At 40.0% G+C, this 27757-nt stretch overlaps 3 protein-coding genes across 4 annotated transcripts in view; 2 read left to right on the top strand and 1 right to left on the bottom strand.

Annotated features, from left to right (window-relative positions):
* Positions 1-4862, top strand: part of LOC110969857 (major histocompatibility complex class I-related gene protein-like) — a 273081-nt gene extending 268219 nt beyond the window's left edge. The window contains exons 6-7 of one of the 2 annotated variants that reach the window (XM_051956042.1): positions 4176-4403; positions 4498-4631. In XM_051956042.1, coding sequence (XP_051812002.1) covers positions 4176-4403; positions 4498-4616 — 347 coding nt within the window. In that variant the 3' untranslated portion in view covers positions 4617-4631. Of the gene's footprint in view, positions 1-4175; positions 4404-4497; positions 4632-4842 lie in introns of those variants that run through there. The other variant, XM_051956041.1, reaches the window with a different exon arrangement.
* LOC110947454 (BOLA class I histocompatibility antigen, alpha chain BL3-7-like) overlaps positions 1-27757 on the bottom strand; it is a 349371-nt gene that overhangs the window by 196693 nt on the left and 124921 nt on the right. The gene's annotated exons all lie outside the window — the stretch shown is intronic.
* Positions 1-27757, top strand: part of LOC110946460 (major histocompatibility complex class I-related gene protein-like) — a 204188-nt gene that overhangs the window by 172656 nt on the left and 3775 nt on the right. The gene's annotated exons all lie outside the window — the stretch shown is intronic.

Raw genomic sequence — 27757 nt, 5'->3', positions numbered from 1 at the left:
GATGACACAGCCATTGTTGGGTGTGTGTCTGATGGGGACGAGCTGGAGTACAGGACAGTCATCTCTGACTTTGTTGACTGGTGTGAGCAAAACCATCTGCAGCTCAACGCCAGTAAGACGAAGGAGATGACTATCGACTTCTGCAGGAGGAGGACACATCAGACTGCACCGGTGAACATCCAGGGTTTGGACATTGAGATAGTGGACTCATACAAATACCTGGGTGTTCACCTCAACAACAAACTGGACTGGTCACACAACACAGAGGTCCTGTACAAGAAGGGCCAAAGTCGTCTCCACCTGCTGAGGAGACTGAGGTCCTTTGGAGTGTGCAGGACTCTGCTCCAGACATTCTGTGACTCTGTGGTAGCGTCTGCTGTTTTCAATGCAGTTGTCTGCTGGGGAGCAGGGAGCACTGGGAGAGACAGAAAAAGACTGAACAGACTGGTCAGGAGAGCCGGTTCTGTGCTGGACTGTTCCCTGGACTCCATAGAGGAGGTGGGTGAGAGGAGGATGTTGGCAAAGCTCACATCCATCAGGGACAATCCCTCTCACCCACTGCATGACACTGTGGAGTCTCAAAGTAGCTTTTTCAGCAGTAGACTGAGACACCTAACCTGCAAGAAGGAGCGCTATCGCAAGTCATTCATTCCATCTGCTATAAGACTTTATAACATCAGCATCACTGGCTAATGTTAACACAAAACTGGACTCTATCACATCATCTTTACCACATAATCTGCACAGTTCTTGTGCTATTTTACTTTTACTTTACTTCACATCATTACATAAGCCACATTTTCCATCCTACACTCCTAAACATATTGTGATTGTTATTATGTTTATCATTATAGTGTTGTCTGTTGTTGGTTATTGTTGCTCTACTGTATGATGTATGCTGCTGTAACATGGGTAAATTCCCCGGACATGGGGAGTAATAAAGGATTATCTCATCTTATCTTATCTTATCTTATCTTATCTTATCTTATCTTATCTTAAAACACAGTGTGTATCTCTGAGCTCTAACAGACACACTGAAGGCGTTTCCTGTCTGATAGTATTAAATGTCAAGTAAATTGTGACAACAATGCAAAACTAGCCTAGCCATGCTACACTCATGTTTCTGACGGCACAAGGGTCTAGGGAAGCTCGACAGGGAGGGAGGCGGGCTAAAAGGTTGTCTATCAAATCCCTCTGCAGCAATTGGGTAGGTATACAACCAATCAACGCAATGAATAGGCTGACGTAGTTCCGAGAGCACCGGTGGATTGTGGCTAAGTCCCATTAGCTTCCCAAGCAGCGGAGCCGCGGAGCCAATTGGTATATTAAGGATTTGCCATATCCCGTCGGCATAAGTCCAAATACGTCTTTCTTCTCAATGAAACACTTAAGTGCTGTCCTTTGTTTATCTTTCAAGTTGAATTTTAGCTTCAAATCTTTAAGGGCTGTGGCCAAAGCCGAGTCAAAAGATAACTGTTTATCGTGCGCTGGTTGTTTCTGTCAGAATCGTCACGCCTCTGTCGTCACTTCGTTACGCCCGCCTTCTGACTCTACACTTCATGGTGATTGGTCCGGCCAGTTTTAGGAGAATCCAGCCTCGAGCCTTATGGAGGGTAACTAGACCCACCCTGGCAGAGAATTAAATTCGTTGCCGTGGGTTGTCTAGCGCGGCTAGGCTAATGCAAAACGATAACTCTTTCTTGATCTCACTGAGGGGAAGCTTGCATTGGTACAGCAGCAAAGTGGATAATGTAAACATGTAACCAATGTCAGTAGAAAAATTTAAATATATATATATACATAAGTACGAGTTCAAATTGTCCAAATTTCTCTGGATGTGGACAATAACAACCTTGCACACATCAGTGGTATTGCTCAGAATCCTTCAAGAGAAAATCAACACTAAAAAATATTAATAAGGCATAGATTTTATTTATATTTTCCAGATTTGTCCATAAGTGGAAAAATACTGACATTGCACAGATTATTTTAGATGCAGAAAACTGATATAGCACAGAGGTTTGTTTGTAAATGTACAAAATATGAATAATTCACAGTTGTTAATGTGTTGATAATGCACCAAATGAAGGATGGTCGTTTTTCAGTGTGTAATCTCCTGAGAGCAGTGCTGGCTGTAGTTAGTTATCTGTCAGTCAGACAATTGTTGAGGTGATGTTTGTGTCCATGTCAGCCAGCCTTAATAGTAAATCAATAAAATCTCTCTCTGTCTCCCAGGTGTCCACATCCTACAGAGAATGAACGGCTGTGAATGGGACGATGAAACCGGAGAAATCAGGGCTTTTTGTCAATTTGGATACGATGGTGAAGACTTCATGTCACTGAATCTGCAGACACTGACATGGACCGCTTCAAAACCAGAGGCACTCATCATCAAACTGACATGGGACACATACGAGGCTGTGCTAAATGACTACAAGTACAGTTTACTCCGCTTGTGCCCTGACTGGCTGAAGAAGAATATGCAGTATGGGGAGAGTTTTCTGCACAGAACAGGTGAAATTACACAACCTGAGATACACACAGTTATGTACCTCTTCTGTTTCTATCCACAGGAGCATCCAGTGAAAATAAAACAAAGCACAGACAAAGATACGATTCAGTTGTCTAGGGTCAACGAGGTGCAACCAAAAAAAAACAACAGCTTATTAGTGAGCTAAAGCAATTTATTTATTGGTTAGTGATATCATTACCAAATGAAAAGGTGATAATTAAACAAAGAAAACAGGGCTGATGGGTGCTGCTAATTCAAAGAACCAATTAAAATCAAGTTATATAATCTAACTGACAGCTGCACAATAAGATAAGATAAGATAAGATAAGATAAGATAAGATAAGATAAGATTGATTAATCCTGGATGAAATTGTTTTGCCAGAGTACAATACAATAAACAATGAACAAAGGTTAGAGGAGTACATACAGTTACACAGGAGTTGGTAGTAAAAAGGAAATCAGAAAGTGTTGTCCATGAAGCTGAGCAACTTCCAAAGCATCCTCTTCTCTGAGATCTCCACCACAGACTCCAGCTCAACCCCCAGGACAGAGCCAGCTCTCCTGCTGAGTTTGTTAATTAGAGCTGTTAAACTTCAGACTCCATATGTGCAAACATGATATTGTATTGAAGTGTATTTAGGTCTGACACTGTCAAATAATGCAGGAAATCACTGTAATTTGTGGCTAAATCAAGTAAAATTAATGTTATTGATTCAATATTCTCTATAGTAAATACAAATAAACTCATCAGTTTTCTAATCTGTGTGCCACTGCACCAGCATGGAAATGAACCAAACATAACAACATATTTATATGACTTCTGCATCACCAACTAAATAAAATGTTGGTTCCCATGGCAACCTGATTCATACAGTGTGTGATAGTGTAACAACTTCATGCAGTGGTTTTAGTAATGTACAGATCAACATGCTGACAGATAAAACATTTCCTTCAACTGAGAATCTGTATCGCTCATAAATATCCATCCATTCTCTATACAATGGGCTGGAGCTGGAGTCTATCCCAGCTGACTCGGGCGAAGGCAGGGGACACCCTGGACAGGTCGCCAGTCTGTCGCAGGGCTACATATACAGACAAACAATCACACTCACATTCACACCTACGGGCAATTTAGAATAGTCAATTAACCTCAGCATATTTTTGGACTGTGGGAGGAAGCCGGAGTACCCGGAGAAAACTCACGCATGCACAGGGAGAACATGCAAACTCCATGCAGAAAGATCCCAGGCCCACCCCGGGATTCGAACCAGGGATCTTCGTGCTGCAAGGCAAAAGTGCTAACCACTACACCGCTGTGCAGCCTGCTCATAAATAATCATCAGGAAACGCTTTGGTTCAAGGGAGACGCTTCTTACAGCTGATTGAAATCTGAAACTCTGAACAGAATCTGCTCTGGACCTGGTTAGCTCCACAGCATCAGTTACCATGGAGCTCAAGCAGGTTAAAGGAGAACCACCTTTGTGACACAAAGAAACTTTGACTTTAGGCTCAACATACCTGCTAACACACTAATCTCACCTCTTAGTAGAGCCCTTAGATCTGTCACGTTGAGTTAAGACTCATCAGTTTCTCTCTCCAGATCTTCCCTCAGTGTCTCTCCTCCAGAAGACTCCCTCCTCTCCGGTCACCTGCCACGCTACAGGTTTCTACCCCGACAGAGCCGACTTGTTCTGGAGGAAAGATGGAGAGGAGCTTCATGAGGACGTGGACAAAGGAGAGATCCTCCCCAACCATGATGGAACCTTCCAGATGAACATCTCATCAATCGCTCCTGAAGACTGGAAGAAATACGACTGTGTGTTTCAGATGTCTGGTGTCAAAGATGACATCATCACCAAACTGGACAAATCAGTGATCAGGACTAACTGGGGTAAGTCAGTCAGAACAGTGGAGTCTGAAAATGAAACATATTTATCCTCATTCTGCAGTAGAGATGAAATCTGAGGGTTGTGTTTTGGTTCCAGTTCCTCCATCAGGGTTTCCTGCTGGTGCTGTCATTGGAGTAGTTGTAGGTCTGCTGTTGCTGTTGCTCTGCATCGCTGGACTCTTCATCTGGATAAAGAAGACTAACGGTACACAGTAACACAAGAGCAGCTGTCCTGCCTTCACATTCAAAGCAGAAATCTGTGAAACTTCTTTATGGCAAATTATCGATCTATCATTTTAACTACAGTCATCTCTCATCTTTATTTCATTGTTCAGAGCTGCTAATAGTAAGATTTTCTGATATTTACTGTAGATCTGTAATCAGTCTGATCTTGACAGTCTTGTCTGTTGGGTTTTAAACTCAGACTTTGTTTTGTTTTTAGCCTGAGATTCTGCAGACAGACATTCAGATCCTAACTGATCACAGTGAGTATGTCCTTGTTTCATCTATGCATTGCAGATATTAACGAACCTAACAACACTCAACAATATACTGGGATAATATTCGCTCTTCTGTAAAGACCAGCCAATTGTTAGTACCAAATATTAGTAATGTATAATGAATGCTACTAAGCATCTGACCAGTTATTTAACTTGTTCATTTCTTCATCTGTCCTGACAGACTCTCAGAGAAGACTGGAGGAGGAGAGTAAACGCCAATGAATTCTGTCAAAACCGTTTATTGAGTCTGTTTTGCAATTATTAAGCCTTTGCAACTAACCCAAGTTGGAAACTCTTGTCTGTCCACTTTCATTTTCTGTGCAGTATTGTGCAAAAAATGTAGACAATTTAAATGTTTAGTCTCTTATTAAACATCCAAAACTATCAGAGAGGTGTCCATGTTCTCCAGCAGAACAAGGAGTAAAGAACAATCTTCAATAAACAGCTGTCTCAAGAAGGAACCAGCAAGACGAACAAGGAACCTGCATCAGATGCAATGGTGTTGCAGTTACCAGAGACTGAAACATGAGGACAGAAATAAGAACAGAGCTGCAACATTCTCCATTTCTGCAACTTATAAATCTATAATGTTGATAAGCTGCTGATTATTAGTGAATTCAAACAGTAAATCCACAAACAGCTTTTCTTGCTCAAACATCTGATTTCAACAACTAACTCTATGTGTTAAGAACTCATAATTTTACTCACAACTGTGAACTAGAAACAACATATAGCTGCAACTTTGTGGCCACACTACATAGAGAAACACTATGACCACAGATACCTGAAAATATACAACTCTAAAAGCAATGCTTGATTAAAAAATGCTGTTTGTTTATAGTGTTTATTTGATGAAGATCATAGCACAGAAGTGTCCAAACTTTTTCCAAAGAAGACCAGATTTGATCATGTGAAAATGGCCGAGGGCCAACCATCCTTTCTGACATTTTTTCAATCATTAAAGTTGAATGCCAGTGCACTGTCTGAAAAAAATTCTGTTTTTAATGACATATTTGTTTTTATTTCGTCACATGGGAATGCTAATAAATGGAAGCAATCCAAGCATAACCAGGTCTTAACAAAATCATATTGAACTTCAGTCTCTTCCTATCCCAGATTTCATCAGACCTCCTGTGATTCAAAATGTCATTTGAAATTTTTTTATTTTTATTTTTATTTTTTTTGTCAACTTTGATTGGCCATAACTCCCATTTCTACTAACATATAAAAGCTTTCTAGGCATTGGTAGTGTCATTCAGATAATATTCTCACCATAACATCAAATAGATCCTATGTTTGAGAGATATATTTTTCCTATTCTTTTAAAAATCCACTTGTTTGCAAATTTTGAACAGTGCCTGAATCTGAGCGATCTCAAGCACAAAACTGAGGCTTGTGCACCAGTATTTACTTCATTCTCTCTTTTTGCCAGAAACTTCTGAACACATATGGCCGTCTAGAAGTGGCATCTTGGTTTAATTTCCAACTCGCAAAAGATTCATTGATATTTTACATTTGGTACAAAATTATGAAAATATTGAAATTTTGGCTAAAAGAAACCCTTACCAGCTGTTAGTTTGACATTCCTACAAAGATTGAAGAGATTCTGAGGCGGTCAAGCAACTGGTCTCCTCTAATCTCATTTCGTTGATGTGGAATGACCCAGAAAGGAGATAAATATTTTAACAGTTTTGTTTACTACATAATTCCATTCATTCTTTCATACACTGTAAACTGTAACACGTTGTTTCAACTTAAAATTATGAGTAAAAGGGCTGCCTTAAAATTTTGAGCTAAGTCAACAAACTTATTTTGTTATCTTGATTAAATATCTCTTGTTGTATCAACACTTTGTGTGAGTTTAGTTAACTTGGAATTGTTAATTTATTGAACTCTTTTGGGTAGTTGTTTGAACTTGTAAATCTGTTTTAGGTCAATTAAAATAGTTGTGTGAACTTTTGTTTTTGAATTGAATCAACTGTTAAGGGTAGTTATTTGAACTTGTAAATCTGTTTTAGGTCGATTAAAATAGTTGTGTGAACTTTTGTTTTTGAATTGAGTCAACTGTTTAGGGTAGTTATTTGAACTTGTAAATGTAATTCAGATTAATGAAACAGGTCTGTTCACATGGTTTAAGTTAATAAATTTACTGAACTTAAATATTCATGTCAATGTAGCTGAAGTGGTATGTTGTGTTGCATTTGTCTTAGTACATTCAAATTTGTACATTGACACAACTCTATTTCTATTTGTTAAACTACAATACCTTTGTCAAGATGTCAAAAAATGACCTAATCATTCCAAATTGTGTTGAGCAAAACCCAATTAAAAAGATAACCAAAACTGATTTACCAAAATAAATGTTACAGTAACCTATACATGATTGGGGCACGTTAGTTTTTGAGACACACATGACAACCACCAACTAACATCTAATCAATGTCACTTTTATTGATTCACCTTGTCATTTCTTATGTATGATCTAAACCAATTCCACATCACTAAATGCTTGTGAGGCTGAATGCTTAATATTTCAACACTGTCGTGCCAACTGGTACCTTGAATCAATGTACAATGCAAAATATGAGAAAATAAGAGAACGTGCAAATATGGAAAACAGACAGCAAACTTGGATTAAAGTGACTTCCACGTCTGCTAAATTATGTGACAGCATCAGACCAAAACAAACATTTAAAGAAATAAAAACAAACAGTTTCAGAGCTCTAATGTGCAACTGGGAGTTAGAAATAAGCCACAAGAACTTCAGTGTCAGTTTTAACTCTCTGATACGTGACAATAGTCATCAGAACACAGTCTCGACTCAAAAACATTCATCATGTCTTATTAATGCATCAGATATGTGATGAGGAGCACTCCAGAAAGCACGGTGAGATGTTCAGCTGTCAGCCAGTGATGAGTCTGAACCTGAAGAACCACCCAACAGAAAACTGGACCATAGTGATGATGACTCTGTTCCAGCTGATCTTCACAAGGCTAAGGATTCATTCAGTTTGACACTTTGGTTCAGACATGAGGTGAAAGCATAGATGTTGATTTATACCTTCCACAGTCTCGGCGAACAGCTCTCGCCTTCTTCAGAAGCATCTCACTGACAGTGTGTGACTGGTCAACTGGCAGGTTTTGACAGCTGGCATATGCAGCGTGCCCAGTAAGAGTTGCCAGATCCACCGGGCCAACCACGCCCACGCTGTAATGTCATGCCGTGGTGATCTCAACAACCTGACCGTCCCACCAGGCACACTGTGATCCCCGCCGTCCTATTTCCTCTGGAGTGGAGTGTCCCAGGTGTGGGAGAGCACCAAGCCCCCCACCTCCTCCCTGTTCATGGCCCTTTCCTCTGAAAAACGGGTTAGCCAACGTGCTGCTCAATGCTCGCCTGCTAGCTGGCTGTAAACTGTGGAATGGATTTCATGAACGAATCTCATCACTCTGTATCTCACTGAGACACGCCTCTGTTCAGGACCATTCCACAGTTTGCAGCCAGCAAGCAGAGCAGCCAGCATGGAATCACTTGTGGAGTCATTTCAGCAGACAACATTAAAAGACAGATGTGGCTCATGGATCAGAAATCTCCAATGCGTGAATTACGTTGGTATCAGAACCTGATACCGATACTGGATCAGATCGACCCCATCCCTAGTTTTGATTTTTTTTTTAAGTGGGGTTGTGTCTTCATTCGTACCTTTAACTGATGTTGGTTCACATGCCCCCAGTTTGGAGAAGCTGGAGTCCTAGTGTCGGAAGCACTGTACAGGGTCAGCTGCAAAATGTATTTTAGACGCCAAAACTGATGTTTATTTTTTAAGCAGACACTATATTTAGAAGGGGTTGCATAGTGGCATAGTGGTGAGCACTTTCGCCTTTCAGCAAGAAGATCCCTGGTTCAAATCTTTCTGCATGGAGTTTGCATGTTCTCCCTGTGCATGCGTGGGTTTTCTCCGGGTACTCCGGCTTCCTCTCACAGTCCAAAAATATGCTGAGGTCAATTGATTATTCTAAATTGCCTGTAGGTGTGAATGTGAGTGTGATTGTGTGTCTGTATATGTAGCCCTGTGACAGACTGGTGACCTGTCCAGGGTGTCCCCTGCCTTCACCCGAGTCAGCTGGGATCGGCTCCAGCACCCCCCCATGACCCTAGTGAGGATAAAGAGAATGGATGGATGGACCATATTTAGAATATTTTCACGGCTTTGATTTGCCACCAGACAGCATGTTTTAATAGGAAAGTGACATTATATAGGCCAAATATCACTCTCTCCTAAGCCAGGCTGTGTGCTGGCAAGGTAAAAATGGTGAAAACATAGTGTACAACTAAATTGAAATAGAGTTTAGGTGAGCTTTTGTGTCGAAAATACATTCTGCCGCTGACCTTATCCACAGCAACACATAGCTTAACTTCATGCACCAGGACCCCTGCTGCTTTTCCAAACTGGGAGTGTGCCAATCAGCATCTACTGTAACTAATATGCTGTCAAGTATATCATACTGTCCCACAAAAGACAAACCAAAAAAAAAAAATCTGAACTATCTATTTAAGATTCAGCATGGCACAAAAGCTTATATATCACATATCATCACTGTGGGGCAGGAATCCTGCATGCTCACAATAAGAGTACAAATAATTGAATACCGGTTTAATACTTCTAAAACCCACAAACAAATGCAAAGGATGATCAACAGTGAAAATATGCTAAGTAAAAATGACAAAAATATGGAGATACAGGTCCCCACCCCAACAGTGACAATATATAGGCAAAATGTTTGACTGACATATAAACACATTTATTCATGAAGATATCATATTGAGAGTTGCTGTTTGATACAGGGCTGTACGGTGCGAGCGTTTCACTCGCATATGCGCCTAAAAATAGATCGGTGCGAGTAGAAAAAATAAAAAGGGAGCACGCGTGCAAGTACAGATGTCAACCCTATCATTTGCATTTGCTCCTAAAATTAATCCATACAAAGTGGATCAAACTAAAAGTCATAGCCTACTCCTTCTTCTTCAACAACTTTTTTTCACATCGGCACGCTACAACACGACATGGTCAGAAAAACCGTGAGCTCCTCTCGACAGTACCAGGCGTAAACTAACCGTGACGTCACCTGTTGGTTTCAACGCCGAGAAAATGAAGCCCGGATTTTGCTACTTCCTGGTCGCCGTTTTGGATTTTTTGGAGCCAGTGACGTAAAAAGCGTCATCAAACAGACTGGACCGGAGAGCAACTAGGGGCAGGATTGGCTGAGGACTCCCTTATCCCGCCCACGTTTTACCGCAGAGGCTTCTGTTGCTGTCTATCAAGTATAGCCACGCCCCCTGGCTCCGCCAACTTTAACGATTTATTTAAAATTCAGTATTGATTTATTTTAAGATCGGCCAACTGATCTCTCATTTTGACCATCAAAACTAACGGGAAAAAAATCCTGAGCTGTAGAAAATCAGTCTATCAAATTTTATTTTCTCTAAAAATGAATTGGGGTCTATGGAGCAAAAGCTTTTTGGAGCCAGCCCTAGCGGACGGCGTGATATTGCAAGTTTTTGACACTTCCGGGTTTGCTTCAATTCTGGAGCCAGATGCTACGTCCACTATATATACAGTCTATGGACAGTACCAAGCATCACACAGATCGCCGCACTTTCTTAAAGCGATAGGCTCCTATTTTTGTCTTTAGCTTTTATGAACACATTAACTTGAAATAACCAAATACTGTGTCTGCCTAAATTATAACAATGCAAATGACACTAAATTAAGCAAGTAAACAGTTTGAATACTATAAAGCAATAACTGAACTAAAATTGTCATCAGTTAACACAATCTATGCATTCTGCACCTATAATCAGACTCCCCTACGAATGCAAGATATGGCATCAAAATATGTCTGGTATTTATGTATAAAGTCTTTAATATAAGTATAGTTCTTAAGTATAAAGTCATTTGTTATTGTTTTTATTTTCATTGGGCCAGTTAACAATATAATAGAATTGAAATTCTTTATTTATCCCACACCTGGGAAATTATTTGCTACAAAAGCTAAAACACCAAATCACAAGTTTAAAAAAATAAACCTAGTAAATTACAGTCTGTAAGAACAGAATAATACATAAGGGGCTAAATGATCACAGTACGGCAGATTAAGAACAGAGAGACTATTTCAAAACTAGGACTTTAACAGAAATATGCAGGTTGAGTTAACTGTGCAGATTGTATGATATGAAATAAAATCTGGAGTCAGATTGTGTTGGGCCATTTAACAAAATCTGACTCCACTACTATTTTGGCAATGCAAGAAGTGACAACCTCCAAACTTTCTCAGCTACAACATCTGCACCTCTGCTGCTGTTGTATAAGGTCTTGTGTACATGGTGGCTTCCACCGAGTTTTTTGCTTGGAAATTGGAAAAATGTAACACAATGCCATCTGAGTGATAATGGAAAATATGACAAAAGAAAGAAGTCAGTAGACCAATCACACTCCAAATGAAAGGAAGCCACATTGGTGAAAGTTTTATTTTCTTTGGTGAGAACAAAATCAATAATTCTTTACAAACTAATTACAAAATACACATACATATGTACACCTCCTTTTATGAGAACAAAATCAAACATAATTCTTTGCAAACTATTGACAAAATACGCACACACACACACACACACACACACACTCTCTCTCTCTCTCTTTCTAAACATGGGCTTTGGTGTTTCCTTGTGACGGATGTAGTATAGATGTCCATCTGTAAAAAATACATTGGTTTATTAGTTCACAAAGTCCTGAGGACCAATGAAGCTGATGTATCTGACACTGGTGAGGGATGATAATCTATTTTGTGGGAGAAGCTTTGTTTGTGCAATGTCACTGTTAGAACTGCATCCATTTATTTGACCACCACTGAAGACCTCATGAGGATCAGCTTGGAGGGGCCATGGCTTGAGGACTTTGATTCAAGTCCTGCAGTGGACCGCTAGATGAACTCAGCCAAGCGTGCCAGGCGACTTGAATACAAAAAGATGTGGGACAGGGATGTTCTCTGTGTTAAATAACTGAGCCTACTGCTTGGCTTGTTGTGTGAATGTTAATAATAAAACTGTGCGATTCATAGTGAAAATTCATAGTGCTCCTACATTTTTTTCTGTGCTCCTAAATTTTTTCATTTAGGAGCACCTGTGCTCCTAGTGAAAAAGCTAAGCGTACAGCCCTGAGTTTAATAGCATACTGAGTCAAAGCAGTTGCTCCAATGATAGGGTGAGGCTCTATGTGAACATTTAAAAGATAGCAAAATATATACTAAAAGGATTGTGTAGAGTAAGCAGCTTTCACACATGATGCTGGATGTTCTGCTCTCTCCACCTGTTTCAGCTCCTGGGAGCCGCAGACCAGAGAGCAAAATAGACTTCAAAACTTCCAGCAGGGCGGTAAAAATCCTCTCAGTCTGGAAGCGATCAGTTTGATGCAAACAGTTCAACAGCTAATGTGTATTTTTCCCGAGCTAAGTAGCCAGTATTAGCACTAGCCGTGCTAGTACGCAGCAAGCCTTAGCACCATTCAATTTTGTGTACATAGCGCAAATTCACAATATATGCCATGTCATAGCACTTCACATAGAAAGGGCAAGATTTGTGCACTGCTGTTGATATAATGAAAACTTTTCTCTGAGTCTCAACACAACTGAAAAGTTACCATGATTCGGGGAATTCAGACCACAGGCACGCAGGAGCGGCTTTTCCTCCACTTTGACCTCCGAGCAGCGAGATGATCGTTACCATAGATATCGATCAGCGTATCGTAGCGCATCTAGTCTTATTTATCTGACCCCGAGTAGCTCTCTTTTTCTGACCTGCGCTTTGCTCGGCACAGCGGCATCCTGGTGCTACACGGAGCAATAGAAACGAATGGGTTTTAAAGCACAGCAGGTCGGCACCTTGCAACCTCCCCACGCGCACGCTCCCCCTACACTCTGCCCCACCCTCCCCCACCTCTCCCTAGTCTAACCGTCATGTTAAGTCGTGTTAACGGGCTTCATTTAAACTCAAACAGAAATATAACTCACCAAAAAACACGTCCCCTAGTCTTTTCATTGCTTCAGTAATCACCAAATGTGATTTCAGCAAAATACAATTGTAATTCACCGAGCTAGGTTCGACATAACCCTCTGGCAAGACTGGGCATAACCTTGTATAGCTACATAGAAATATTACCGTTACAGTCGGGGAAAAAAAAATCACCGGCTCCCTTCAAAATATGCTCTAACTTTCGTAGCTGCATTAAATTAGAAGTTACAACCAATTTTACTCACCTTAAAAAGAGCTTGAGGTACTGTAGTCCAGAGCAGTTGGCTTCCGATGAAAAGAGCGCGAATTGGCCCGACAGTGTCCCATAATGCACTTGGACAGGGGTCGTAAATACGTGATGACGCAGATGCCGCATCAAAAGTCAAGTTGACATAGGTTACTAATTCAGGTGAACTTAAAATTTCAATTTAAAGTTTTTTTATGTAGTTGAGATACTATCAACTTGAAAATTTACGTTATCATGACAAATTCAGTAACGTTTTGTCAAACTGACAAAAAATAATATGCTAAGATAACAAACAGGCAAAATTACATTTTACAGTGTAGTTTTGCTTTATTAACCTACAATGTAGGAAATAAACAAAAACCTTTGGAAGAGAAGGTGTTCAATTGTCCAGTATGTCACACCTATAGGTACAAAACAACAACATTACAATACATAAAGTCTCATAAGTCCAAGTGCATATATTTAGAAATGTGGTTTTGACCAACACAAAACAAATTTAAAAAGACAACATGTAAATTCTGAGTCTCAACCCGATGCTGTGTTTCAGTTTGGCAAGTCAAACTGTCAGATACTGACAACTTTGAGATGAGAATCAGAAATCAACCCTTTAACTCTATTGCATCTTCAAAACGCTGATAAATTAGTATTTATTCAACTCAGATGACCAAAACAGGTACTTACTGGCACTCAGGTGGCGGATGATACTGAGATCTGGATTGCAGTACACAGGCCAGGTCTGGTTTAAAGACAGTGGCTGAGAAATATCATGCAGTTGAGTCATTCAGTCTTCTCAAGCGGTTCTTGTTGAAGTTCAGAACAGAAAATTTCTGCTCACACAAATATGTGGAGCCAAACAAATGCAGCATTTTATTTGCAAATATTTGATTCTCTGGACACCTGCCTTTATCCAGCTGCTGGTAAAAGTTCATGACACAGTCTTTGATAAACTCACCCTCTGGAATCGGTCCCTTGAAGGATTTTCATTTGAAACACTGTTGCTGTGAAGCTAAGACAGCTTCCAGTTGCTTCACTGTCTGTCGCTCATAGCTTGTCATTTGCTTGTTTTGACTGCTAGTGTCTCTTTACATTGAATTCCATATACATGGCAACAGTCTCTTGGCAAATTAGGCAAACACAATAGTTTCACATTTTACCGAAGAAATATTGCATTTTCCGCTTGTCCTGGAAGTGGCAGCCCCCACAGTCAACTTTTCTGTTTTTTTAAATTTATTTTTTAAATCTGCAGTCGCAATTTAAGGAATCGGCTGAAAAGAGTCGCTGGGGTCACACACAGGGTCACAGGTGGCAACAGAGTGCTACTGACATTATTTGGTGGCATAAAAAATGGCATCTTGTACCCGAGTGATATGCACATTCTGTTCTACAGTGCTGGCAACATTTTATGTTATGTTATGTTGTCCCTCCTTGTTCCTGTCTGTCATCATCTCTCTATTCTTACTCTCTGTGGTCTCTCTCTAATATTCCTCTCCCTCATTTCTCCCATGTCTTCCCTCTCTCGTCTTGTATCACTGGCTCCCTCTCTCTGGGCCTTTCGCAGCTGAATGAAGTTCACTTCATCAGGGTGTAGGGCATAAATACAGCTTTGGGACAAACTTCCCTCTCTCAGGCAGAAAGCAGAAGTGGATGTTGCCATGTTGCCATGGATTCGCGGCGGCATCTTGCAGGAGCGGCAGAGAGGCAAAGAAAAAGAAACTAAAACAAAGAAAAGACAAAAGAAACTTACTCCCACTCCCATGCTTCTTTGGCAGCATTTCTTTTTTTTATTGAAGAGCTTTCCATGTTTCACTGTCGCTTGAATAATCGGTTTGGGATGGCCCTTAATGTGGCGGACCCTCCGTGAGGATGCGCAAATGGCAGCCCGATCTCACGGGGATTCGTGAAACTGTCACGTAAGTTTTAGTTTCGGTTTCGTGTGCACCAACACGATTTCGTCATGTTTTTCGTGCCGCTCACCACGAAATGCGCACCAATGTATTTTAAACGGCGGACTTTTCGTGCCACTCAGAACGTATTTCAAAAGAATGTGTATATTATATTTTTAATGTAAAACCGTGGCGAATCCAACGCTATATTTTGCATGACATCGTCCCTAAACATAACCCTAACCATTACCCTAACCATAACCTAACCATAAGCCGGTGGTACACTTACCAATTTGCATAGGAATTTCAAGAATGTCCGGCGGCCGGCGGCCGCAAACGCGATCACACAAGCAGTATACGCCGATGGACAGCTTAGATCGTCATGAATCCGCCGGTATAAACCACTTTCAGATGTGATTACCACAGCGAAAAACATTTCGTGGTGAGCGGCACGAAAAACATGACGAAATCGTGTTGGTGCGCACGAAACTGAAACTAAAACTTACGTGACAGTTTCACGAATCCCCGTGAGACCGGGTTGCAAATGGAGGGGTAGTGGATAGGGGGCGGTTTGGAAAAGGCCCTCTGTCTGCATTTCTCCGTCTCTCTTGTTTCTCTGCTTCCTGAATGTTCCACCTGCCTGCAGTCTGGCTGCATCCATATCTCCACCCTCTGGACTTGCAGACTGAGCCCTCGCGGACTTCAATCATACGTAATGTGACGTCTTTACCGTCATCACGTAAAGTCTGCAAGAGCTGGAGTCTACAGCATTATGAATGGAGCTAATAGACAGACTTGGAGTCTGTTTCAGTCGTTTCCGTGACACTGTTTGAAGAACTATCATGTATACGCTATAATATTAATTAATTTGGGTATTGCTTACATTGGAGGACTTGCTTTCGTCCTTTTCCACCATTATTTTTCTCAGCTCATGATTTCGGCTTCAGACTGCACAGGTTTTACAGGCCAGACGCAATAAAAAAATCGAAAAATTTAAACATCACGTCCGTATTGCAATGAATTGTGGGTAATCAAACTGGTGAAGTCTGCAGAAGTCTGCACCCCAAGCAGACTCTCTGGAAGTCTGCAGAAAGTCCGCTTGAGGCCCCTTGTGGACTGGATGAACTGTGGATTTGGACAGCCCTCAGCACTCCCGGACTTCCCGTGAATGCGCCCGCAAAGTCCACGAGTTCGCAAGTGCGGTGAAGTCCAGAGATTTAGATTCAGCCTCTGAGTGCAGCACTGTCAATCAGCCTCTGTAATTAGCTCACACTCGTCACCTGTTTGCAATTCCACCTCCCAGTATATAAGCCAGTTCTGTCTTTCACTCCCTGTTGGGCCATAGACTTCTGTAGCATCTCTCAACATCACAGTTTTATGGACTTAACTTTGCCCCTGTACTCCTGCTGGTTCATGTTTGGTTCCCCACCTGGACTTACTTTCCCCCTTCTTTGGATTTTGACCTGTCTTGTTCTGTCTGAGCCTGCAGTAACTCCGTCTTCCGTTCCACCAGCCCCCGGATAGTGATGGGCAGGTGAAGCCTCATGAAGCACTGAGGCTTTCCATACAATTCTGCCATAAAAGATTTGAAGCTTCAAGGCTTTAGTGACAGTGACATCTGGTGGTCATCTTAAGCCATAGCAACTTGTCAAGAGAGTGACTGAAGCACTGACTGTTTCAATCCATGTCAGCAATAAAAGTTCAGAAAAGACTGTGTGGTCATTCATGTGCTTTGTTCATTTATACTAAACTGATTATATCATCAATACACATTAAATGAATGATGCTTGTTAGACACTTAGAAGTACAATTGAGTTCTTTGTTTAAAGAAGTTATTTTTTTCAAAAATAAACATTTGGTTTATTTTTTTGGAAAAAACAAACAAACTAAGAAACAACCAAAAACTAATATGCAGACACACTCACCCAAACTCTATCACACACTCTCACACATTCCAGATGAAACTATAGAATAGATCTAAATGACAGAATATTAAGTTGTGACATTGTCACCTAAGTAATAAATTAAAAGAAACATTAAAAGAAATAAAGAACCATAAATAACATGATGAAAACAAAATGAAAGTTTTCTGGTCTTTGTGCATGATGTTCCCTGTGCTAGAAATGTATTTAGGTAGGTGGGATAATAAACAATTCCAAAATAGTAATTAGAAAATGTGGTAAACAAAGGTTATATAAGGAGGATGTGGCGTAGAGGAACGGGAGGAGACACGGCGTGAGCGGGAGTGACAGGAGGCTGCTGAAAGGAAAGGAGTGTGTAAAGTTAAAAAAAGAATGAACGAAGGCCTAAGACATTTTAATAAGGTTGGAAAAAGACTATTGAACCTGTAAAGAGCCCAGATCCTACCGGAGCCGACCAGACGTACACTCCCGGCCGTCAACATCTTGACGCGGACGCCACCCCAAGAGACAAAGGGATCCTTCACTTAAGGATTATCTCCTCTGCACCCGGGATATTGGTGAGATCCACCCTTTTTGAAACTCTTTTTTTTCTGGTATACCAGTATTTTCTTTAACGATCGATCGCTTCTTTTTTTGTTAGCGGAACTTTCTTTTTTGGGTCGGATTACCGTGTTGTTGTTGTTTTTTGCATCGAACGGACGGAGGAAAAGCCGCCGGCGTGAGGACCTTTCGGGATAGAAACTTTCTTAAAAGAGTATCTGAAGTGGACCATTTGACTGAAAACTTTGTATTTCGTTAGGGAAGGACTCTTAGTTAATTTAGAAAGCATAAAGGTTTAGTTTCTATTTGTAATCTTGTGGCAATGTATTTTTTTGTATGGGGAAACAGCGGGGTTTTTTTGGAGTAAAAGATGGAAGTAAAGAAACTTAAGAAATTTTAAAAGAGAATCCGATTGTGTTTATTAGCTGCATTACTACTGATAGTGACAATTAACTTTTATTATTTCTGAGATGAACCCCTTGGTGAAGTGACCTCTGCTTGGAAAAGTTTGAGTGTTACAAAGTTTTAAATATTGGTTCAGGGGCTGCACAGTGGTGTGGTTAGCACTTTCCCCTTGCAGCAAGAAGATCCCCGGTTCGAATCCCGGGGTGGGCCTGGGATCTTTCTGCATGGAGTTTGCATGTTCTCCCTGTGCATACGTGGGTTTTCTCCGGGTACTCCGGCTTCCTCCCACAGTCCAAAAATATGCTAAGGTTAACTGACAACTCTAAATTGCCCCTTGGTGTAAATGTAAGAGTGATTGTTTGTCTGTATGTGTAGCCCTGCGACAGACTGGTGACCTGCCCAGGGTGTCCCCTGCCTTCGCCCGAGTCAGCTGGGATAGGCTCCAGCACCCCCCGTGACCCTAATGAGGATAAAGCGGTGTATAGAGAATGGATGGATGGATGGATGTTGGTTCAGGTTCATTTGGAGCTATAAGCTTTTATTAAATTATTTTTTTGGCCTTTATTGATAGGTGCAGTGGAGCTTGGCAGGAACAAAGGGAGAAGAGTTGGAAGACATGCAGCAAAGGGCCGTGGGCTGGAATTGAACCCAGGCTGCTGCATCAGGGACCAGCCCCTGTGTGGGGGTCACCCACTTAACCTGTTGATACGAGATTCTTTCTGCTTTCCAATTGATCACATATTATTCATTTGGACACATTTTTAGCCGACTGTCAGGATTTCTCAGTGCAGAGTCATTGATTTGATGGGCATGATTGTCACCATGTCTGGAGTGTCTCAGCATGGATGATGTGTTGTTGCTGTAAGAAAACTGCTGTGTTTAGAGCAAACACTGCACCTACAAATAATTGTGATTTTGAGACCCATTTAAAAATGAAAATTACAGTTCAGAAATTACAACATAAAATGTGCATAAGAAGCATTCTACCTTATTTGCTGGCATAAGATCAAAATGATCCTAAACCTATGAAAGCTGTTTACTTCTTGTAGTTCAAGTTGCTATGCAAATCTCCAAAATACACCAGATTCACTCTCCAAACCTCTATCTCCTCACAACCTGACATTTTTGAAGAATGATGATGCATCTTATATGGCTTGTATAGCACCAAATAACTCAAAACTGTCAAACCTGCGTCAAGCTGTCATTGGCTCCGGACGCATTGAAACGTTCTGAGCTGATGAAGCGCTTCAAAACGTTCTGAAGCAACAAAACGTGAAGTGAAGCAGAGATGGCATCCCGAAGCTTTGAACGTCATCAGTCACGTGACAGTGGGGTTTTGATACAAGCTCTGGCTCTGCTTCAGGAACAGTGACACAAGCTCCAAAGCCTCGGTATCATTTGCCCATCACTACCCCCGGATTCCCTGAGCCTGCTTTCCTGCCCCTTCTGTCTAGTGTTTTCCTGTTGTGAGTATTCACTTTTATTGGATTGGTTTTGAGTTTATTTCATCAGGATTTCACATTACAGTCGTCTAGCGAGTGGACCCACTATATAACCACTGCGGTCACGTCAGCCGTCTTTCATTTTCATGTGGTCAAGCCAGCCGCTCCAAGATCTTATATACATAATTTATACATAAGATAAATTATATACAATCTATTAAGTATCCAAATATAATAAAAAGTGGTGTGTCTTGCTCAGTCTGTGTCCTACTATAATCCCAAATATATTTGAAGTTTTTAGGTCACATGACCTGAGAGCTATTCAGCTAAAATGCTAATATTTAATGTAAAAAAAAAAAAAAAAAAAAAATATCTATTGAGTATCCAAATGGAATAAAAAGTGGTGTGTCTGATCACCTTTTACCATCCTGTCAATCCTCATTGATTTGGAGTCTCTAGGTCACATGACCTGGGAGCTATTGAGCTAAAATGCTAATATTTACTGTAAAAAATTATATAAAATCTATTAATTGTCCAAATAGAATAAAAAAGTGGTGTGTCTTGATCAGTCTGTGTCATACTATAATCCTGAATACATCTGGAGTCTCTAGGTCTCATGACCTGAGAGCTATTGAGCTAAAATGCTAATATTTAATGTAAAAAAAAAAAAAGAGAAATCGATTAAGTATCCAAATGGAATAAAAAGTGTAAAAAGTGGTGTGTCTTGCTCAGTCTGTGTCCTACTATAATCCCAAATACAATTGAAGTTTGTAGGTGACATGACCTGGGAGCTATTGAGCTAAGATGCTAATATTTATTGTATTTTTTTTATTATTAAATTCATTAAGTATCCAGATGGAATAAAAAGTGGTGTGTCTTCATCAGTTTGTGTCATACTATAATCCTGCATAGATTTGGAGTCTTTGGGTCACATGACCTGGGAGCTATTGAGCTAAAATGGTAATATTTACATTATGACTGATATCAAAAATTCCTAAAAAATAGTGTCCAAATGTAATAAAAAGAAATGTGTGTGATAGACAAGGCTTAAGTGTTGAATTAGAGCCAATAGGTCACATGATCAGGGAGATACTGATCTGTAATGTTGATATTCACAGCATAAAATGCATGAATAATTATTAAAAAATGTTAATTGTGTCCAAAAGTTATAAAAAGATACATGTGATAGGCCATGCTTAAATCTCCCATCCTGTGTTGATCTTGAATCAAAAGGTCACATGACCTTTGAGTTATTGAGCTCCAATGCTCATATTTACATTATGACCGGTATTAGAAATTCATAAAAATTAGTGTTGTAAAGGAATAAAAATAGGTGTGTTGCATATAACAAGCTTCTTAAAAAAACAAAAAACAAACACACACACACACACCCAGCCCTCTGAGTCTTGTTTTCTTTCTTTAACAGCAGTAACCAACTCAGAGCACATTTGGAGAACAAATAATGGGAAAAAATAATAAAATTACAAAACAAACAAAATTCACATCTTTTTAGCAAAGGTCACAGTTCCATTTCCCTGCTCTTGCTTTTTTCAGTTTCTCTTCCTCCAAACCCAGGCATTCCTCATGGTACCACCTTTCGCAGGTGTCACACTGTATCTGTAAAATGAAGTAAGCAAAGACAATAACAGTACCAGATTCTCAGCAATTCCATCCTAGTTTGCCACAGGGAGTCATTTCTGGTTGTATACAAAGTCAACATGTTCACTCATTATCATAGCACTTTTAATATGCACTTAATAATCAACTTGTGTATTTTTAGGGCTTATTTATCCTGCTTAAATTTTAAAGTTTGCCATTTTGAAATGTGAGACAGCATACAAAATTAAGAGATTTTATATAATTTTTTACAGTAAATATTAGCATTTCAGCTCAATAGCTCTCAGGTCATGTGGCCTAGAGACTCCAAATGTATTCAGCATTATAGTAGGACACCGACTGATCAAGACATACCACTTTTTTATTCCATTTGGACAATTAATAGATTTTGTATAATTTTTTACAATAAATATTAGCATTTTAGCTCAATAGCTCCCAGGTCATGTGACCTAGAGACTCCAAATCAATGCTGATTGACAGGATGGTAAAGGGTGATCAAGACACACCACTTTTTATTCCATTTGGATACTCAATAGATTTTATATAATTTTTTTTACATTAAATATTAGCATTTTAGCTGAATAGCTCTCAGGTCATGTGACCTAAAAACTTCAAATATATTTGGGATTATAGTAGGACACAGACTGAGCAAGACACACCACTTTTTTTTATTATATTTGGATACTTAATAGATTGTATATAATTTTTTTTACAGTAAATATTACCATTTTAGCGCAATAGCTATCAGGTCATGTGACCCAGAGACTCCAAATCTATGTAGGATTATTGTATGACACAGACTGATCAAGACACACCACTTTTTATTCCATTTGGATACTTAATGAATTTAATATTTTTTTACATTAAGTATTAGCATTTTAGCGCAATAGTTCCCAGGTCATGTGACCTCGAGACTCCAAATCTATTAGGATTGACAGGATGGTAAAGGGTGATCAAGACACACCACTTTTTATTCCATTTGGATACCTAATAAATTTTATATAATTTTTTTACAATAAATATTAGTATTTTAGCTCAATAGCTCAGAGGTCATGTGACCTAGAGACTCCAAATGTATTTGGGATTATAGTAGGACACAGACTGATGAAAACACACCACTTTTTATTCCATTTGGACAATTAATAAATTTTATATAATTTTATAGTTATATAATTTTATGCTTATAGTAGAGCTAAGCCTGCTCTATGACCAGGCGTAAACTAACCGTGACGTCACCCGTTGGTTTCAACGGCGAGAAAATGAAGCCCGGATTTTGCTACTTCCTGGTCGCCGTTTTGGATTTTTTGGAGCCAGTGACGTAAAAAGCGTCATCAAACAGACTGGACCGGAGAGCAACTAGGGGCAGGATTGGCTGAGAACTCTCTTATCCCGTCCACGTTTTACCGCAGAGGCTTCTGTTGCTGTCTATCAAGTATAGCCATGTCCCCTGGCTCCGCCAACTTTAACGATTTATTTAAAATTCAGTATTGATTTATTTTAAGATCGGCCACCTGATCTCTCATTTTGACCATGAAAACTAACGGGGGAAAAATCCTGAGCTGTAGAAAATCAGTCTATCAAATTTTATTTTTTCCAAAAATGAATTGGGGTCTATGGAGAAAAAGCTTTTTGGAGCCAGCCCTAGAGGACGGTGTGATATTGCAAGTTTTTGACACTTCCGGGTTGGCTTCAATTCTGGAGCCAGATGCTACGTCCATTATATATACAGTCTATGTCTATGACACACACTTCTTTTACTCACTCGTTTTATTTTGAAAACCGGAAGTTTTACGGCGCTTTTGTAAGTTACGCTGACTTTTCCACTTGTTTCTGTGCGTTTGCCATAAAGTCTGTACGAGGAGCGCACATAAGATCTTGGAGCGGCCGGCTTGACCACACGAAAACGAAAGACGGCTGACGTGACCGCAGTATAGAACCACACAGGCCAAAATAACTATTCTGCACCATTTGGGAGTTTTATACACAGTAACTGTGCCTTTTAACTTTGATTTGTTTCATATTTGTTTGTAATATTCATCGAAGTGCTTTGGTATGTGTGGATTAATGCGTTGCTTTTGTAGGCTCAGTTATCTGTGGACTCATCTATTGACTGAAACCAGCTTGAGAGAGTGTTGTTTGAGTATGTCTAATTAGAGACACTTTTGGATAGAACATTTTAAAATAACTATACAATGTGTATTTGAAATGTTTCTTGCTAGGCATTTATTTTTTGTCATTTTTGTGGTTGCTGACCAGCCTGAGGAATAAATCAATATAAAAAACACATCTGTATGATTACATCGGCCGCCCTAGTTACATTCTTAAGAAGGCTCTGTGTAATTACTGTGACTTCAGTGAAAGATACGCCCCACTTTCACTATCTCGTTCTGATTATTGGACTGGATTTCTTTACTTTCAGGACTTCCAGAAACAAAATGAAGAAACTATTGGCTTTACTCTTCTTCTGTCACGTTGCATCTTCAGGTAAGATCTCAGAGTAACTGTTAACTGTTACTGCTTTCTGGTGCTGTCTTTTGTTTGTTCAGTTAATGTCTGCAAAACACCTGATGCTTTGAATTTCACTTCACTTTTTAAAGTCTGACAAGTGTATTAGCACAGGTTCAGCCTGACATGTATCTGTTATTGATGCTATCTTTATATCGCCCTTAAATCGGTGCATTCATGACGTCATACTTGCAGCAGCTGTCATGACAGAGACTAAGAGGATACAGTCAGTGAGGTGGAGATAAGGGTCTGTTTAATAGTTTGTTGGTCAGCCTGTTTCTGAAGAAGACAGTGATGCCTCACAATAAAGAAGTTTTCAGTATTGTCATATAAATTTAAATAAGCCTTCACTGATCACGAGCACTCTTATTTCTCAAAAACTCCTGAAATAGAAAATGTAAATAGAACAATGCAATTACTACTTTGACTTAAGACATATTGCTGGACTTCAATAAATCTCAAATTCTCATGTCTTCAAGTCTCTTTGAATATTGCATTAATACAATTCAAGACACTGAGTTGTATTAATGCCATGCTGGCTTGTTTTTAGCTCTTGGCTGTTTTTGAGGTTATGGTTTGATATTGCAATGTGTGACTTCTGGTGCATGACAGGTTTGTTCAGCCAGCCTGTTTCTACCATCTGTGCTGTGTGGATGGGCTCATTTTCCTGAAGCAACAGCAGCCAGCTTGATGCTTTCCTTTCTTTGTCTGTGTTTGCTTAAAGTATCTGTTTTTGTGGAGAGTGATGTAAGGTTTTGTAGTAATTCAAATTCGAAATGGGAGTTATTCCCCTTGTTTCCAAGTGAGGCCGGGTACTTGCTGAAGTACCTGCGCATGATGGTACAGATGAAGTGCTCAATTTTACATCTGGATGGATTATCTGGGGGCTTAATGAGCTGAACATCTGATACAGGCCATCATGACAAGAGTGGAAGAGGATACTCCATCCATCCATCCTCTATACACCGCTTTATCCTCACTAGGAGGGTGCTGGAGCCTATCCCAGCTGACTCGGGCGAAGGCAGAGGACACCCTGCAGTGTTTCCCCTGGGTTGAAATGGCTGTGAGGTGGTGGGGTGTAGGTAAGGGCCATTCTGGCACAATTTGGAGCACATTTTGTTGTATTTGTAGCCATTTCCAAAAACTAAATTAAATAAAATTTTCATGTTTCTTTTCTAAAAATTAGTGACAGGGAGAAAATATGACTAATATAAACCCACTTGTCCTTGCGATCAAAACATGTCAACTAGTCCAGTCTATTATATTCTGGTCAGATTTCCACAAGCCATTTCAAAATGCCACATCAGTTCTTATTACAAATTTGAAAAAGATGACAAAGGACTTGAATCTGGAATCAGGTGGTGACTTTTACTTTTTTTCTAAAAACAACTACATGTTAGGTACCAAATTCCCACTTCATTTTTATTTATAATAAAAAGGTTATGTCATGACCTTCATTTTACTTAAAAATGTGAAAGAAAACTTCAACTCTGGGTTAACAACTGGTTTTCTGAAGGAGCTAGTTCTGTTTTCAAAACTGTTACCTTTTTGAACAAAGAAATAACTTCTTTAGAATACAAGTTGTTAACCCAGAGTTAGAAAACATAATTTTGCACTGTGATATGTGTCAGGCAGCTGAATTAAAGACTTTAAGTAAACATTCTTGAAAACACAAACACCAAATTTGAACACATGCTCTCTTTATTACATGAGGCAAATCAAATATAAGTGGGGATTAATGTTGATCAATCTAAGCTTTCCATGGGTGTATAGTGTTTCTATAATCGCGTTGGCAGTGTCGTTCTATTTTGAAAAATGCTTATGCAGATATCAAAACGGCCCGCCCGCGGGCCGCTGAACCGTTGAAATTACAGAATTTGTTTTGCCATTGAATGATATAATTTCGGGCACTCTATAAATCATTTTATCAAAAGAAACTAGGAACTTTATATTCCGTTGAAATCGTTTGTCTCGTTCGTGAGAACGGGTTTTGTCGTGCCTAAATGTTTTAACTGGAGCCATATTTGCAGTCACTGTCAATTCGTATCGCCGCGGACAACAAAACAGTAAGCAAACTCTGTAAAGGAAGCGAGATCGACGCCTACACTGCGTTGCTCACTTTATTTTGATGACATGCAATAGTTTTGATACTTAATTTGACATATGTCTGTGATACACACCTGCTTTTAGCCCCAAAAAACGAAACCATGGAGCGCTGCCGCTTCTTGTACGCAACGGGGATGTGCCTTGCTGTCTTCAGCCACGGCGAGAAAAGGCTGCCATTCTGGCTTGTTGATTTCAGCGGCGAATATACCGGACTTATGTGTCAATGCTTTCTAATATTTAGCATTACTTTCTTTTTTTTTTGGCGCAGACCAGTGAGGCGGCAATGTCGGCAAAATTGTAATGTGGCGGTGGCCTATACCAGCGAGGCGGCCCGCCTCGTCGGTCATGTAGGAGGGGAAACACTGCCCTGGACAGGTCGCCAGTCTGTCGCAGGGCTACATATACAGACAAACAATCACACCTACGGGCAATTTAAAGTCATCAATTAACCTCGGCATATTTTTGGACTGTGGGAGGAAGCCGGAGTACCCGGAGAAAACCCACGCATGCACAGGGAGAACATGCAAACTCCATGCAGAAAGATCCCAGACCCATCCCGGGATTTGAACCGGGGATGGAAGAGGATACTATTTTTTAAAATTTTATTTAATGTCATTCCACATGAGCACATCTCTGTTGAACACATATATGATAAGAGGAATAGTATAGGAATGGGTCTTTAAAATATTCTCGTGTTTTTTTTCTAGTCCGTTGTGATTTAATAGATTTAAAAATGTAAAAATGAAGAGACAATAAAACTCAAAACCTGAAAGCCTTCTTTTCCCTTCAGCGAAACACTCCTTGATGTATTTCATCACTGCAACTTCTGGAGTCCCAGACTCCCCGGAGGTTATGGGTTCTGCACTGGTTGATGAATTTCTGGTGGGTTACTGTGACAGCAACATGAAGACAGCTGAGATCAAACAGGACTGGGCGAGAAAGTTCATGAAAGAAAACCCAGAACACCTGGAGCATTATGTTAACGAATGCTATGAAAACCAACTCTTCTTCACAGCCACCATTGACAGCTTGATGAAACGCTTCAACCAAAGTGGAGGTAAGATTTTTAAAATGTTTTCACTACTGAAATGTGTTGTCCCTCTGTTGGAAGATACTGCACTAAATATCAGCCCTTCTTCAGTGTTTTTTAGAACAAGGCTTAATGATTTGCTTCCACTGCTACTACGTCTGTGAAGCTAAAATCTGCCCAACTCAAAACATCTGCAGGCAGAAAAGCTGGTAGCTTTATGAAATTATTTACGGATAAATTGAGTTTTCTACTAGAATTTTACTTGTAGGCACATCATTTGATTATTCCCCATTGAGTTCTCCTGCAATCATTAAATCCTGGACAGCCAGTTTCTCACAATATCTTTATTTACTGACACTTCATATGAGAGTTTCCTGGACATTACAACAGCTTGATGGAATTGCCTAAAGTCCAGTAGTGGCTTCTCTCTGTTGCCTTTGATTTAGAGAAATTCTTGTAAGATTGTGAGCTGCACATCAGATGTGTTCTTAGTTTAAAGCTCCTCATTGTACTTCAGTCTGATGCCCCTTTCTGTTCCACATCAGTTGTACTCTTAGATCTTGTTGTATTTGTCATTTGTCTGCTTGTCTCTGAAGGTAGCATTACCTTTAAGTGTTGTCTGTACATTTTCTAATCCTGCCAAAGTCACCAAACCTAGACTGTGCTAAGTTATGGATTACATTAGATTTATTTCCATTCTCTTGAGAATTCCTGAAGTGTCTCAGTTTGGCTGCAGGTTTGTGTCTCTTTTCATCTGCTATCATCTAACAAAACCTTCTGATCCTGGAATTTGAGGTCTGCTTTCAATCCAGGCTTTCCTCCTTCATGGCAGCTGTGAGACAGTTGAATTTAAATTCAAGCAGCTCTGCTTTGCTTTGCTTTGGTTGCTCACGACTGAAAGTATGTTGGTGCTCTAATTTTATGGGCTCCTTCCCAGTGGGATCAACCCAGTCATTGTGCACCTCTGCCTGTCTAGAGCCATCCATTCCATATTCTGGGTGGTTGGTTTCAGCCTCCTGATGACATCCCTGCATTCTGCAATAGGTCTCAGTGACAATATGTACTATTATTAGGAATTCACTCTGTTTCCCA

Source organism: Acanthochromis polyacanthus, chromosome 11 (assembly GCF_021347895.1).
Source record: "Acanthochromis polyacanthus isolate Apoly-LR-REF ecotype Palm Island chromosome 11, KAUST_Apoly_ChrSc, whole genome shotgun sequence".
Classification (NCBI taxonomy): domain Eukaryota; kingdom Metazoa; phylum Chordata; class Actinopteri; family Pomacentridae; genus Acanthochromis; species Acanthochromis polyacanthus.
Note: the sequence above shows the minus strand (reverse complement) of the source record. Positions and strands in the feature narration are given on the sequence as shown.